Genomic DNA, 16,385 nt, shown 5'->3' with positions numbered 1-16,385 from the left:
ACCGGTGAAGATTTGGTGTGTCACTTTAAAGAGTGTAAATACTTATGCAATCAATTATTTTGTGTTTTATATAGATGCATGTTGTAACAGTTCATGCATCATATTAACAGCATTTTGTCTCATCAGACATAAAAATAAAAACAACAAATTCATGTTAGGTTTCCCCAATCAATTCAGTAGATTCCAGTTAAATGGGATACATTGGGACTAGTACATCTTGGCCTAATTAAGTGGCTGTCCTCATCAACCAAAGTTTCATGGAAATAGTTTAAGAGATATAAAAATACTGATTAATTAAGAAAAACATTTTTTGGTTTATGTAATGTGCCTAGTGTCACTTTACACTCATACAATCTATACAGTATATGTGCGTAAGCTATCTTATGTATTTATATTTATTGTGTGTTTTTTTATTATGGTGCTCTTTATCTAATTGAGTTTCTAATGTGCTGCATTGAATCTTGAGTAACAATTATTTCAATCTCCTCTACAATTGACACTAACCATTAAACAATCTTGAATTGCTTGAATGTGACAGCTCAAACACAGAAAAGGATCTCACAAACTTACATCGCTTAAGATATCCTGGGCATGTTTTACTTTTTTAACATCGATGGAATCTGTAGGGATCCATCCAATGCCACGCATCCAGTCCATATCGCATTTGTAAAGAACCTGAATCAAATGAAAAGAAAATCGTCAATTTATATAAAACACAGAGCTGCATATCACAGGACGGACCCCATAATATCTGTGCTGTACAAAATGAAACTAGTCACATCTACCTGCACATGATCTGTGGTACTGTGCAAAATCTTAGACATACATGATATATATATATATATATAATCATTTGAGTGCCTAAGACTTCTGCACAGGACTGTAGTAATTTTATGTATTGCACTGTAACGCAGTCTCAAAAAAAACAAGTTCATGACATATGTGAATGATGATAAACCTTGATACTGATATGGGTCTCTATTGTGGACTGAGAATGGGAAGGGGGCAGGGACAGGGGAATCATGATTGGGAAAGGGGTAAGGGAGAGGGGAGGGAGCAGGAAGCATCAGAGAGACATTCTGTAATGATCAATAAACCAATTGTTTGGAATCAAATTGCCTTGCCTGGTGTCTCAGGTCTGGGTGTGTCTGAATCCATACCACCCCCACCCCGGCACTCCTCCTCTGCCACCTGTCCCACACCCCTCCTGTGGCACTCCACCCTCATCATCCCAACATCCTTTACTCCTGCCAGATTTACAAACTCACCCTTCACTCCAGATTGAAAAATACAGTATGGCGCAAAAGTCTAAGGTATATATATGTGCCTAAGAATTTTTCAGAGTAATCTGTAATCCTGCATTCTCTACATGTTTATGTGTCTGTCTGAATGCTTCCAGCATGGACCCTGGCAGTACATTCTGGACATCTATCATTCTCTGTGTGAAAAACATGTTTATACTGATCTTCTTTTCCCTGACTCTTGGTAATGCTGTTTTGTATTCAGAACAGGGATGAACAAATGATTTATTGACCAAATTTCCTTCTCCCATTTTTGGAAAGTTCAGTTCATTGGTGAACATTTAAACTGCAGACAATATGTTATCATTTACACACAAAAAATTATAATCCAGCCATGTGATTGGTACACTGACTCTGAAATACTGAGTGGTCTCAGTAGATACCCTGTTGACAGAGCACCAATCACAGTAAGATCCTAAATCTTCAATTGATCTTATAGGCACATGTGATTAAGTTAATAGCTTAGTAGACCAGAACCCTGGACTAATGAGCTGGAGATACAAATTCAAATATTTTTATAGCTGGAGAATTTAAATCCAGTACGTTATATAAACTATACATATGGTGACCAATAAATTTAGGATTATAAAATTCCATATAGTTCACTGAAGTCCTTCAAGAAAGAAAATCTGGTTCCATTACTACTCTGGTCTTTATCTAACTTCAGATCCATAGTAACATAGTTAAGTACTCTCATTTTCATAGCTCTCCCAACTGTGCTGAGAGAAAGTCATCACACATGGCCAGCATTCCATAAAGTTGGGGTATTTGTTTAAGTCACATCATTATTAGTTGCAATGGAACAATCTTTGAGTATTCAGCACAAAGGAGGGTGGGAAAGAGTTGCCCTCTGAAATTAAAATCAAATAGGCTGGATCCGTCCTTGGCTACAACCCAGACTCTTTTGAGTTAGTGGTGGCAGGAGGTCACTAAACAAACTGTTATCCATCATGGGACAGTCTGGCACATCCTCTCCATGATCTACTGAGTAAGCAGCAGAGCACCTTTTGAAATACTCATTCAGCTTTGCTGTCACACAACAGAAAATTTTTCCTACCAAATGCAATAAGCATTTATAACAGTTCATCACTGTGTGACAGTTTCAAGCTCCACCCTGTTTAATATCTGGAGCTGCTGGCACAGAAAATTATTGTTCAGAATGGAATAACGAGTCATAGGAATGTAAACTCCAACATCTCGCTGTACTTACGTCGCTCTGCAACTCATAGGCTTTCTTTGCTTGGATCAGATCATGCTGGTCTGGGAGGCAGGTCCACTGGTGCAGGTAATGTCTGTAGTCAATGTCACTGACCAGGTTCTGGCATTTCTTGGCCGCCAAGATTTCCAGCATGTCCACTGGCATAGTGAACTTGGCTTTGTTTTTCTGATAGTCCTTCTTGTACTCCCTGTCACTCTGCATCTTGGTTGTATGCATCGACCAGACCATCTTGGGATCATCATAGATGTCACGACATCCAACAAGGTGCCCAAGCTGACTGCGATATAATTCTTTATACTTATACTGTGAAGAAATAGTATAATCACATCAATCATTATTAGCACTTTATTCTAAAGTAGACATGCTGTCCTTACTCCTTACTAGTTGTTTTAAGTTTATGGTGTAATTGAAAAGTTACTCAGGTTGAGTGACGTTGGCACAATGTACCACGGTGACATGGTAGTGTAGCTGAGATGTAATGCTAGTACAGAGCCAACCACTCACATTCAATTCTGTTGCTGTCTCCATGGAGTTTTATCAGTTCTCTCCATGACAACATTCGTTTCCTCTGGATTGTCCGGTTTCCGGCCACGTCTCAAAGGTGTGTGGTTAGAGGTAGTGAATTGTGGGCATGATACATTGGCATCGGAAGGGTGGGGACTCTTGTGAGCTGCCCAGCACAATGCTCACTGATTTGATTTGCTGCAATGATGCATTTCCCTATACGCTTTGATGTGGATGTGATATATATTTATATATTTTTATATGGCGGGGTGGAGACACATCTCTACCAAAAATGGTGTAAAGTGCTTCTCCCTTCCACTAGCCTCCAGGTCACCCTTGGGCAAGGTGTAACATCTGCTTAGCCCTCCCCCGCCCCCCCAATCAGGTTCATGTAAAGCCATGGGAGGAGATGGTGGATGCCTATATGAACAGCTGGTGCATATCACAAGTCCGGGTTATGCGACCACTGACGCCAAGCAGGCAATCCCTAAAGAATATTGATAATTGTTTGGGTTACCTGTCTTGTAAAGTCACTGCCCTGAAGTAAGAAATGGCAGACTGCTTTGGTTGAAAAATTCGCCAGGAACAAACATGGTTAAAAGATCATGATCACCCACGTCATATGAAATGGCACATAATGATGATGGTGATAATATTTTAAAATTAGTACAAAGTATTTATTGAGTTTCTTTTTCTGAACTGTTCACTTCAAAAACTGGATAGTTAATGCCAATTTTAAATAGGTTTGTTGTCTTTAAATGCAAAGGTTTCCTGCCAAATCAGGAATTGTAGTGTCTAATACTGTACAATTATGATTAGAATGATGAACTCTGAGACTTTGGAACAACAATCTGAATGCGGAAAGAACAACATTCATACCAGGACTAAGAAACAATACAAAGGTTTGCAAGTGTATGGAGAGCTTTAGGTACAGGTTCGTAGGTGACAGGTGGAACCAGATGAGGAGGGGATTGAGGGCAGATTGAAGCGTGGCAGATGAAGAGTTCCTACAGAGGATGGTAAGCGATGGTGGAACAAATTGAAGACCAGATGATGGGCAGAAGGAACCTGCTGAGGAGAGGGTTGGAAAAAGTTGAAGAAAGCAAGAGGAATACAAGTTGGATGGGTGTGTGTAGAAGGAGAGCACTGGGGGCATTGGCTACCTGAAATTGAAACTTTGAATATTCATACCACTGAGTTGTTAAGTTATCCAAGCGAAATGGGAGATGTTGTTCTTCCAATTGGCATTTGACCTCTGAGTAGCAATGCTGAAGGTTAATGACAGATAGGTTGGCTTGAGGATGGGACGGAGGGTTAAAATGACACGCAACCAAACATCCAAGATGGCCATTGTAGACAGAGTGTGGGTACCCCACAAAACAGAAGCCTGTGCTTGGTTTCACCAGCGTAGAGGTGGTCACATCAAAAGCACAGAATAAATTGCACCAAAGTGGAAGAGATGCAGGTGAATTTCTGGCTCACCTCGTGGGGCTTTTATGTCACTGGATGATGCTCACTGAACAGATAAAGAGACAGCTATTACTCCTCCCCTTCAGTTATTGGGGTAAGTGCCAGGGAATGAGGAGAAATTATATAAATAAAAAAAACTGAGCCCTACATTCATATATTAGCTTAACTTCTGTGGAACTTTTATTGGAGAGAATTTTAACCTTGGTTGAGTGTGTAGAACTGAATACAAGTGGAAAGTTAATCTACAAATCCTCATGAACATGAAAAAGCTCTGACAAATACCCCTGCAGACTCAATCAGAATGGTAGAATCATCATGCTAGATGCTGATGGCAACACAGGGTTAATTAAAATAATGGTTGGACGTTGGTTATTTTTATAATTAAAACACTATAAATGCAGCAGTTTGGATCAATGGTTACTTTCAAATAATTTTCTAATGTTATATTAGAGGACATGGTAGCTAAGGCTGACTACTTTGAACAAAACAGCTACCACAGAGTATCCATTCTGACTTGGAATAGAAAACACTACTTACATATCTGGAGAATATATCATATTGGCCAGTTTTGAGACCTTAATGCCAAAGATGGCTACAACAGAGTACAAGGAAAGGTAGGTTGGCATAAATTTTCAAAACACTGAATTGTGAGTTATTATATTGGGGGGGGGTGGTTCTTATTGAAGCCTACTGAACTTTGAGTGGATGTGGAGAAGCTGTTTACTGTAGTGGGAGAGTCTAGCAGCAGAGGGCCTATCAAAACAGAGATGAGGAGGAATTTCTTCAGCCAGATAGTGGTGAATCTGTGGAGTTCATTGTCACATTGGCTGTGGAGGCCAAGTTATTGATATATTTAAAGGAGGTTGATAGGTTCTTGATTAGTCAGGGCATCAAAGGCAGGAGAATCTGAGAGGGATAATAATTCAGCCATCATGGAATGCTTAGCAGACTCACTGGGCTGAGTGGTGCAATTCAACTCCTTTGTCTTATGGTCTTATCGTCTTAGCAGGGGAGTCAAAATTATGAGCAGAAGGCAGGAGAACGGGCTGACAAGGATAATAAATCAGCCATGATCAAATTGTGGGGCAGACTTAATAGGCTGAATTCTGCTCCAATGTCTTATGGTCTTGTAGAATTTTGGTAAGAGATCACATTACTTATCTATGTTAAGAAAGTAAATGTTGCATCATAAAGAAATTAATATTTTACTAAAAGTAAAGGAGCAAAACCATCAAACAGAAACAGTATTTATTTCTAACATATTAGAATTGAGAATTAGGGAATTAATTCTGAACCAATATTAAGCCATAGGTTTAGCTAAGACTGGAGAATATTGTGCATTTCAGGTTTCTAGCTAATGAAAAGGATACTGAGGTGCAGGAAGGCATGAAAAAATGATTTGCAAGAAACATAACAGAAATATGAGTATGTTCGATTAAGGAAAAAGTAAAAGTAATATGGGTTTAGGATTTCTTAAGAAAGTGAAGGCAGAGTGGTGATCAGCTAGAATGCAGGACAGGTGTAACAGCATGACCAGAATTAAATCACAAGCAGCTTCATTTGCTGGTTAGTAGTATGAGAAGCTTTTAAATCTCTGGTTTAGCTTCGTTTAACAAGAAACTGGATCCATTTATGAAAAAGAAGGGATAGAAAGCAAAATTCACTGGGCTAAATGCAAAGCATGTGTGAGAGCTTCTACAAAACATAATTGCCAGCATGGACTAATTGGACAGAATATTTTTTCTCCATTGTGTATTACATACATTCAACCGACTCAAGCCTTCTATGTGTTGAAGTCAGAAACAGGTGGATGGTGGAAATCCAGAGCAATACACACAAAATGTTGAGGAATTCAGCGGGTCAGGCAGCATCTCTGGAGCTGAATAAACAGACGATGTTTTGGGCCGCGAACCTTCATCAGGATTGGAAAGGAAGGGGGAGGGAAAGGAGAATAGCTAGAAGGTGGTAGGTGAAGTTAAGTGGATAGGGAAGGTAAAGGGCTGGAGAGGAATTAATCTGATAGGAGAGAAGAGTGGACCACAGGAAGAAGGGGAGGAGGAGGAGATGCAGGAGGAATAGGCAGGTGAGACAAGGTAAGAGGCCAGGGTGGGAATAGAAGAAGAGGGGAAGGAGAGGGAAAATAATTTTTTTTTCCGGAAGGAGAAATTGATATTCATTGTATCAGATTAGAGGCTATTGAGACGGAATACAAGGTGTTGCTCCTCCACCCTGAGGATGACCTCCTCTTGGCGCAAGAGGAGGCCATGGAACGACACGAAGGAATGGGAATGGGAATGTTTGGTAATCGGGAAGTTCCGCTTTTGGCAGATGAAGCGGAGGTGCTCGATGAAGTGATCATACTGACTTAATTTAATATGACACAATTTACAGTTGATAGCACAGCTGTCAAACCTCATTTATACAAACTCTTACAATAGGCCTCCATTTCACCAATGAATCAAATGTGGTCTACTCTTAAGGCACTGAAGGAGAAAAGTGAAAAGCCATCAACTCTCACAAACTTTCCGTGAATACAATTAAATACCTAGAACTGAAATATCCAAATAAGATATAATGCTGATAAAAGAATCTTTTATGTGAGCTTCAACTGCTGAAGTTTCTGTTAGAAATGACCTTTGCAAGTTTTGCAGAGTCAAAATGGTCCTTTATAATCTATTGCCACACATCATCAATACTTACGTCACTTGCAATATCTCTGGAAGCTTTTGCACTTTGAATAGACATAGCATCAGCGCGATAATTGATAGACTTCTTCACCTTATCCCAGTCCTCTCTGTAAAGTTTCTATGGAAGAACAGAAAGAGCAATTGCTTTATATCTCACATACAGGACAACCACCTAAAGATAATAAATTGTAACCCAATGCAGTGCACTATGTCACAACTTTACACATATTAGCCTGATTAGTATTTAGCAGACTTTGGGTTCCATATCAGAATTTTTGGGATCAACGTTTACTCTGAAATTAAATCATCAGATATGGACAGCATTGTCATGGTCAGTAATTATCCTAAGCTCTCAGATATTAATGATTAAGATATACGGATACATTTGGAAGTCAAGGTGACATATGATATTAAGGGTGGGGGGTGAACTGAGAATGAGGATGTGGTCTGCTCCGGGCTTTGTGTCTATGAACTCACTTTCATTCTGAATGCTGTTTGCTTGCTTTTATTGTTTACACAATGTTTTTTCTCTCTCTTTCTCTGCACATTGGGTGTTTGGCAATCTTTTTTTTTAATAGGCTCCTTTATTTTGTGGCTGCCTGTAAGGAGACGAATCTCAAGGTTGTATAATTGTATGCATACAAAATAGGTATACTTTAAACTTTATATAAGGCGGTTGAAAATCTAAGACAAAAGCTGCAGACGGTGGAAGTATATTAGAAGAAAACAGAAGATATGAGTGCTTCCAATATTTTTTCTTTTTACATCAGGCTGTTCTGTAATTATTCTGTTGAGCAACTCTTCCAATGTTGGTATATCCCCAGATATTAGTAAAGGTTGAGAAGGTTATGTTCGGTCCAAGTCTAATGTCAGATTTATTCTTGTTATAAATTATTGTAAAGATTTGGCCCTTGAACAGAAAATCTTATAAAAAGTGGTCCATCACGTGTAAAGCCCTCCCCAACATTGAGCACATCTACACAGAGTGCTTCTGCAGGAAAGCAGCATCAATTATCAAGGGCCCTCGCCTCCCAGGTCATGCTCTCTTCTCACCGTTGCCATTAGGAAGGTGGTGCAGGGAGCCTCAAGCCCTTCAACCATCATGCTCTTGAACCAGAGCGAATAACTTCACTCAAAAGTTCAAAGTTCAAAGTAAATTCTATTGTCAAAGTACAGTACATATATGTCACTATAATCAACCTTGAGATTCATTTTCCTGTGTGCATACTCAGGAAATCTATAGAATAGTAACATTAAACAGGATTAATGAAAGACCAACCAGCCACCTTCACCATTACTGAACTGTTCCCACAACCAATGGGCTCATTTCAAGGACTGTTCATCCCATTTTCTCAACATTTTTTGCCTAGTTATTTATTTTCCTTTTCTTTTGTAAAGTAAAGGCATCCACTAGTCTTACGAGACCATGGATCTGCACCTGGAAAGTCTTCACTCTCCAGGGCACAGACTTGGGCAAGGTTGTATGGAAGACCAGCAGTTGCCCATGCTGCAAGTCTCCCCTCTCCATGACACCAATGTTGTCCAAGGGAAGGGCATTAGGATCCATACAGCTTGGCACCAGTGTTGTCGCAGAGCGATGTGTGATTAAGTGCCTTGCTCAAGGACACAACATGTTTCCTGGGCTGGGGCTCGAACTCATGACCTTCAGGTCACTAGTCCAATGCCTTAACCACTTGGCCACGTTTGTATTTGTATATTTTGTTGTCTTTTGCACATCAGTTGCTTGTCCTGTTGAGTGCAGTCTTTCACTGATTCTATTGTGTTCCTTGTATTTACTGAGTATGCCCACAGGAAAATGAATCTCAGGGTTGTAGATGGTGACATACATCTACTTTGATACTAAACTTACTTTGAAATTGGAACATTGAACTGAGTGGATTGATAGACGAATATAGAGGTCTGCCAGTGTAGCAGTTACTGAAGTCACTAGATAGCGCCAGCAATCACTGGACAGGATTCGATTCCTGACACAGTCTTGTACGTTCTCCCTGCGACCGCGTGGGTTCCTCACACATTCCAAAAATGTACCATTAGGGCTAAAGATAGTCAGCCGTGGGTATGCTATGTTGCCGATCAACACTTGCAGACTGGCCCTGGCACAATCCTTGCTGATTGGATTTGATGCAAACGGCACATGGCACTGTATGTTTCGATGTACATGGACAACGAAAGGTAATGTAATCTTTGCTTTGATTCTGTGTTCACTTTGGCCTGACCTGGCAAGAGCAACACATTTTCTTTGTATGCTTTTATATTCCAGGTATCTAGTAATTCCATGGTCACTAGCACCACCTTTGTAACTGAATTTATTTAACCACTTGAATGTAAATACCTCAGATGGTTTGGGGGGCGGGGGGAGTAGTTGGATCCCAGTTTATGGATCATTAATGCAAAGATTAAAAGTAAAGAGGGATGAGCTTTATTTGCCAAACGTGCATTGACACATAAAAACATACAGTAAAATACACCGTTTGCATTAAATCAAATCAGTGAGGATTGCACTGAGGGCAGTCCGTAAGAATCACTGTGCTTCCAGCACCAATGGAGCATTAAATCAGTAACATAACCACAGTGCTAAATAAAATGCCTTGTGGGGTGGCATGAAAGCACAGAGGTTAGCACATCGCTTTACAGCAGCGGCAACACGGGTTCAATTCCTGCCACTGCCTGAAGAGAGTTTGTACGTTCTCCCTCTGACCATGTGGGCTTCCTCCGGGTGCCCTGGTTTCCTCCCACAGTCCAAAGACATTCAGGTTAGTAGGTTAATTGGACACATGTGTGTAATTGGACCGCATGGGCTCATTGGGCCGGAAGCGCCTGTTACCGTGCCGTATCTCTAAAAAACTAACAATCCAGCAAAATTGTATTCTATGTGAATTAATATTATCCACTTACCTGACTAATATTTTCAGAATTGGATTTTGCCAACAATATCCCTGGAGTATCAGGCAGGACATGAATCTGAAGTTTGTCTTTCTCCCACGCTTCTCTGTATTTTGCCTGAACGAAGAGAATCAAAGTAAACTCCACATCCAATCCATTTAAAATTACAAGAGGAAGGCATGGCGTTGTTGAGTTATCTTAGGTTTCTTACATCACTTAGTTGTTCCGCGTTGGTTTTAGCCTGGACTATAATGGGTAGGTCGACAATGCTGGTGAACTTGAGCTGATCAGGAGGTTGACGGTAGTGTCGCTCACTGAGGATCTCCTGGGCTTTCTGCACTTTCTTAACATCAAGGGAGTCATGGGGCATCCATCCAATACCACGCATCCATTCCATATCAGATTTGTAAACCCACTAGAGAAAGGCCACACAGAGGGTTACATTGATATGTAACACAGAATCATTTCATTTAACCCACAAATGCTGCTCAAACAACTGAGATGTTCCAGTAGTTTCTTGTCATTTTGCTGTTCATTAATCCGATCAGACCATGGGAATATTTATGTTGTTTGGACCTTTCCTCATTAAAGCTGTCAGTGTTATGTGCATATCACTTTTCCGTCACTTCCATAAATTCGCATCCTACACAAAGGCTAATATTCCACCTTAAGCTGCCACTCCCTGCAGGAGGATGGCAGAAAATGTTGGTTGGGGGAGTTGAGAGACGTATGAGAGACAATAAGTTATGGGGAAATAAGTTGGCAAAAGAGACTGACGGGAGTGCTCAATGACACAGCATTGACTTGATAGGCCAAACGGCCACCTTTTTAGTTCATAAGAATTTTTGGTATATTAAAATTATGTTCTTGATTCCCAAGAATAAATTGGGTGTTAATCAAAATATATGATTTAAAAATAGGATATGTGGGGAGTAATTATTGATTTTATTCAATCAAAAAATTAAAACTCCTCCCTGTATTGTCTGCAACCCTGTAAGATCGCTGCACTGCTTGAACCTCTGTTGTACATCTAGCTTGGTTTACTCCAACAGTAATATTTACAATAGCTGTCAGTAATAAATTTTGGCATTTTATTCATCTCGTTCCATTTAAAGTCACTTAAAGCCTGACCATTTGATTAAGCTTCCTGGCACTAATTATAGTATATTGTAATTATAAGTATAAGTACTTTGACATTACATTTTCGCTTATAATGTTATTATGACGTTCAAGGTGGCAAAGTAATGCTGTTGACTGAACTCAATTCCAAGTGCATTTTGCTTTCTGCTCCCAGTTCTGTGACACTTCAAGGCGTTCACTGATCATGTTGTAACACGTGTATGACTGTAACTCATATTGTCTTGTGGGCGGCACGGTAGCACATCGCTTTACAGAACCAGCAACCTGAGTTCAGTTCCCGCCACTGCCTTTAAGGAGTTTGACTGCTGGAGTGGTTTGTCTCACATTCCATTTTCATGGTTTGAGACAGCTTCTCAAACATCAAACGCATAAAATATTTGTATAATTTCATGTTTATTCATCTATTGAGATACAGCACGTAAAAGGCCCTTCCAGCCCTTTGAGCCACACCGCCCAGCAATCTCTTGATTTAACCCTCGCCTAATCACAGGACAATTTACAATGACCAATTAACCTACAAACTGGTACGTCTTTGGCATGTGGGAGGAAACCTGAAAACCTGAGTACCTGGAGGAAACCCGTGTAGTCACAGGGAGAACATACAAACTCCTTACAGGCAGTGGCAGGAATTGAACCCGGGACTAACCTCTACCCTAACATGCCACCTAAGCTCTTATTTCATTCTGTCCTGTAGAGATTCAAGTCAAGCTGCTAATGCCTCATTGGTTATCATGTATTTATTGGCATCCCTTCCAGCTTTGCTACCTTGTCAGACATCTTTTAATGATTACAGAGAAAAACAGTGCAGAGAGAATTTACAAGGATGTTGCCAAGGAATAAACTCCAAACCGATTCAGCCTTTCCTGAGGACATCAGTTATCGTGAAAGGCTGAATAGCTTTGAAATTTAGTCTGTGACGTGCAGGAGAATGAGTGGAGATCTTTTAAAGGTGCACATTATTAACAGGAGTATAGAGAGGGTGAATATTGGCAGATTGTTTTCCCCCTTCAGTTTGGCTGAAAATAGAACTGCAGGTTGTGGGTTTAGGATGAACGGTGAAATACTTGCAGGGAATCCCTGGGAGAGCTTTTTTCACTCAGAGGATGGTGCAGATATGGAATGAGCTGCCAGCAGAAGTGCCAGATGTGAGTTCAGTTGTACATTTAAGAGAAGTTCGGATATGTACATTACTGTGCAAAAGTCTTAGGCACATCTATATAGGAAGGGTGCTGCCAAAGACTTTTGTATTTGTTAATGTGGAGCGGGGAGCGAGTGTGTAAATCTAGTGGGAGCAAAGGATGTTGGAAATGGCGAGGGTGGGGCGCCGCTTGAAGGGCGTGGGACAGGTGGCGGAGGAGTCCCAGGGGTGGGAATGGGTAGTGCAGGTGCAGACACACCCAGCCCTGAGATACTGGGCAAGGTCATTTGATTCCAAACAAATTGGTTTATTGATCATTCAGAATGTCTCTCTGGTGCTTCCCACTCCCTCCTCTCTCCCTTGCCTGTTCCCAACCAGGATTCCCCTCGCCCTGCCTCCTTCCCACCATCAGTCATTAATAGAGAATCAGGTTTATCATCATTCACATATGTTGTGGTTTTTTCTGCGGCCAGCGGCAGTACAGTGCAAAACATAAAATTACCACAGTACTTTGCAAAAGTCTTTGGCACCCTCATCATCTACAAGTACATGTGCCCAGGACTTTTGCACGGCCATGTATATGGATGAGAGGGGCATGGAGGGCTATGGTATGGGTGCAAGGAGATGGGGACCAGGCCGAAGACCAGACTGACACGAACGAAGTGGTCTGAAGGGCTGTTTCATGCTGGAGTGCTTTATGACACACTTGCACTCCAAAATCCCATTGTTCAACTACCTCATTTGTCTCACAGTTTCTTAGTATTGTGATCATCCATTCTTCCCACCAAAAAGCACTATCTTCCATACACTCGCAATTATTTAACCATTCTGAAAGACTTCTTGATGTTCAAGAGTTCATTTTGGATAAGTACATTAAACAATTGCACATATTACCCCATGATTAAAATTCAGAATTTCTATCCTTCAATCTGCAATACTAATTAATTAATTATGCTAATAACTCACTGGTAGTTAAAATGTTAATATTCTAAAAGTGTATTTTTTTCAAATATTTATATAAATATTGCTTTTCAGGAATTATATTAATACTCACATCACTCTGCAAATCATAGGCCTTCTTCGCCTGGATCACATCATTCTGGTCTGGGAGGCAGGTCCATTGGTGCAGGTAATGCCTGTAGTCAATGTCACTGACCAGGGTCTGGCATTTCTTGGCCAACAGGATGTCCAGCATGTCCACTGGCATGTTGAATTTGGTCTTGGTCTTCTCAAAGTCCTTCTTGTACTCCCTGTCGCTCTGAATCTTGGCCACATGCATGGACCAGACCATCTTCGGATCATCATAGATGTCTCGGCATCCAATATGGTGCCCAAGCTGACTGCGATATAATTCTTTATATTTATACTGTGAAGAAATAGCACAAATACATCATCTATAATTGGCATTCTGCTCTGAAGCAGAAATATTATTCTTACCCCTTAGAGATCATGAGTCGCTTATTATCTTTACTTCACGGTCTAATTGAAGAGTAGGAACAACTGTGTTAAAACGGACACACTATTTTGAAGTAAAAATTTGAAGTAATTGGCAATTATAAAATATTGTACAAGCACATTCATTGGCTGTCTTTTTCTGAACTGCTTCCACTTCAAAAAACCATTTAGCTAAAGGCAATATGGCATAACTGTGCAGATTTTAATTACAAGAGTTTCCTCTTTTGTAATCAGAGATTGTATTATAGAAACATAGAAACATAGAAAATAGGTGCAGGAGTAGGCCTTTCGGCCCTTTGAGCCTGCACCGCCATTTATTATGATCATGGCTGATCCTCCAACTCAGAACCCCGCCCCAGCCTTCCCTCCATACCCCCTGACCCCCGTAGCCACAAGGGCCATATCTAACTCCCTCTTAAATATAGCCAATGAACTGGCCTCAACTGTTTCCTGTGGCAGAGAACTCCACAGATTCACCACTCTCTGTGAAGAAGTTTTTCCTAATCTCGGTCCTAAAAGGCTTCCCCTCTATCCTCAAACTGTGGCCCCTCATTCTGGACTTCCCCAATATCAGGAACAATCTTCCTGCATCTAGCCTGTCCAATCCCTTTAGGATCTTATACGTTTCAATCAGATCCCCCCTCAATCTTCTAAATTCCAACGAGTACAAGCCCAGTTCATCCAGTCTTTCTTCATATGAAAGTCCTGCCATCCCAGGAATCAATCTGGTGAACCTTCTTTGTACTCCCTCTATGGCAAGGATGTCTTTCCTCAGATTAGGAGACCAAAACTGCACACAATACTCCAGGTGTGGTCTCACCAAGGCCTTGTACAACTGCAGTAGTACCTCCCTGCTCCTGTACTCGAATCCTCTCGCTATAAATGCCAGCATACCATTCGCCTTTTTCACCGCCTGCTGTACCTGCATGCCCACTTTCAATGACTGGTGTATAATGACACCCAGGTCTCATTGCACCTCCCCTTTTCCTAATCGGCCACCATTCAGATAATAATCTGTTTTCCTATTTTTGCCACCAAAGTGGATAACTTCACATTTATCCACATTAAATTGCATCTGCCATGAATTTGCCCACTCACCCAACTTATCCAAGTCACCCTGCATCCTCTTAGCATCCTCCTCACAGCTAACACTGCCGCCCAGCTTCGTGTCATCCGCAAACTTGGAGATGCTGCATTTAATTCCCTCATCCAAGTCATTAATATATATTGTAAACAACTGGGGTCCCAGCACTGAGCCTTGCGGTACCCCACTAGTCACCGCCTGCCATTCTGAAAAGGTCCCGTTTATTCCCACTCTTTGCTTCCTGTCTGCTAACCAATTCTCCACCCACACCAATACCTTACCCCCAATACCGTGTGCTTTAAGTTTGCACACTAATCTCCTGTGTGGGACCTTGTCAAAAGCCTTTTAAAAATCCAAATATACCACATCCACTGGTTCTCCCCTATCCACTCTACTAGTTACATCCTCAAAAAATTCTATGAGATTCGTCAGACATGATTTTCCTTTCACAAATCCATGCTGACTTTGTCCGATCATTTCACCGCTTTCCAAATGTGCTGTTATCACATCCTTGATAACTGACTCCAGCAGTTTTCCCACCACCGACGTTAGGCTAACTGGTCTATAATTCCCCGGTTTCTCTCTCCCTCCTTTTTTAAAAAGTGGAGTTACATTAGCCACCCTCCAATCCTCAGGAACTAGTCCAGAATCTAACGAGTTTTGAAAAATTATCACTAATGCATCCACTATTTCTTGGGCTACTTCCTTAAGCACTCTAGGATGCAGACCATCTGGCCCTGGGGATTTATCTGCCTTCAATCCCTTCAATTTACGTAACACCACTTGCCTACTAACATGTATTTCACTCAGTTCCTCCATCCCACTGGACCCTCTGTCCCCTACTATTTCTGGAAGATTATTTATGTCCTCCTTAGTGAAGACAGAACCAAAATAATTATTCAATTGGTCTGCCATGTCCTTGCTCCCCATAATCAATTCACCTGTTTCTGTCTGCAGGGGACCTACATTTGTCTTTACCAGTCTCTTCCTTTTTACATATCTATAAAAGCTTTTACAGTCCGTTTTTATGTTCCCTGCCAGTTTTCTCTCATAATCTTTTTTCCCTTCCTAATTAAGCCCTTTGTCCTCCTCTGCTGAACTCTGAATTTCTCCCAGTCCTCAGGTGAGCCACTTTCTCTGGCTAATTTGTATGCTTCTTCTTTGGAATTGATACTATCCCTAATTTCTCTTGTCAGCCACGGGTGCACTACCTTCCTTGATTTATTCTTTTGCCAAACTGGGATGAACAATTGTTGTAGTTCATCCATGTAACCTTTAAATGCTTGCCATTGCATATCCACCGTCAATCCTTTAAGTGTCATTTGCCAGTCTATCTTAGCTAATTCACGTCTCATACCTTCAAAGTTACCCCTCTTTAAGTTCAGAACCTTTGTTTCTGAATTAACTATGTCACTCTCCATCTTAATGAAGAATTCCACCATATTATGGTCACTCTTACCCAAGGGGCCTCTCACGACAAGAT

General features: G+C 41.0%; 1 protein-coding gene across 6 annotated transcripts in view; it reads right to left on the bottom strand.

Moving 5' to 3' along the window:
- neb (nebulin) overlaps window positions 1-16,385 on the bottom strand; it is a 365,351-nt gene that overhangs the window by 167,166 nt on the left and 181,800 nt on the right. For all 6 annotated transcript variants that reach the window (XM_063048565.1, XM_063048566.1, XM_063048567.1 and 3 more), the window contains exons 78-83: window positions 13,418-13,729; window positions 10,297-10,500; window positions 10,098-10,202; window positions 7,195-7,299; window positions 2,512-2,823; window positions 571-675 (exon numbers count right to left, since the gene is read on the bottom strand). In XM_063048565.1, the coding sequence (XP_062904635.1) occupies window positions 571-675; window positions 2,512-2,823; window positions 7,195-7,299; window positions 10,098-10,202; window positions 10,297-10,500; window positions 13,418-13,729 (1,143 nt within the window). The remainder of the gene's footprint in view (window positions 1-570; window positions 676-2,511; window positions 2,824-7,194; window positions 7,300-10,097; window positions 10,203-10,296; window positions 10,501-13,417; window positions 13,730-16,385) is intronic.

Source organism: Mobula hypostoma, chromosome 5, assembly GCF_963921235.1.
Source record: "Mobula hypostoma chromosome 5, sMobHyp1.1, whole genome shotgun sequence".
NCBI lineage: Eukaryota > Metazoa > Chordata > Chondrichthyes > Myliobatiformes > Myliobatidae > Mobula > Mobula hypostoma.
Note: the sequence above shows the minus strand (reverse complement) of the source record. Positions and strands in the feature narration are given on the sequence as shown.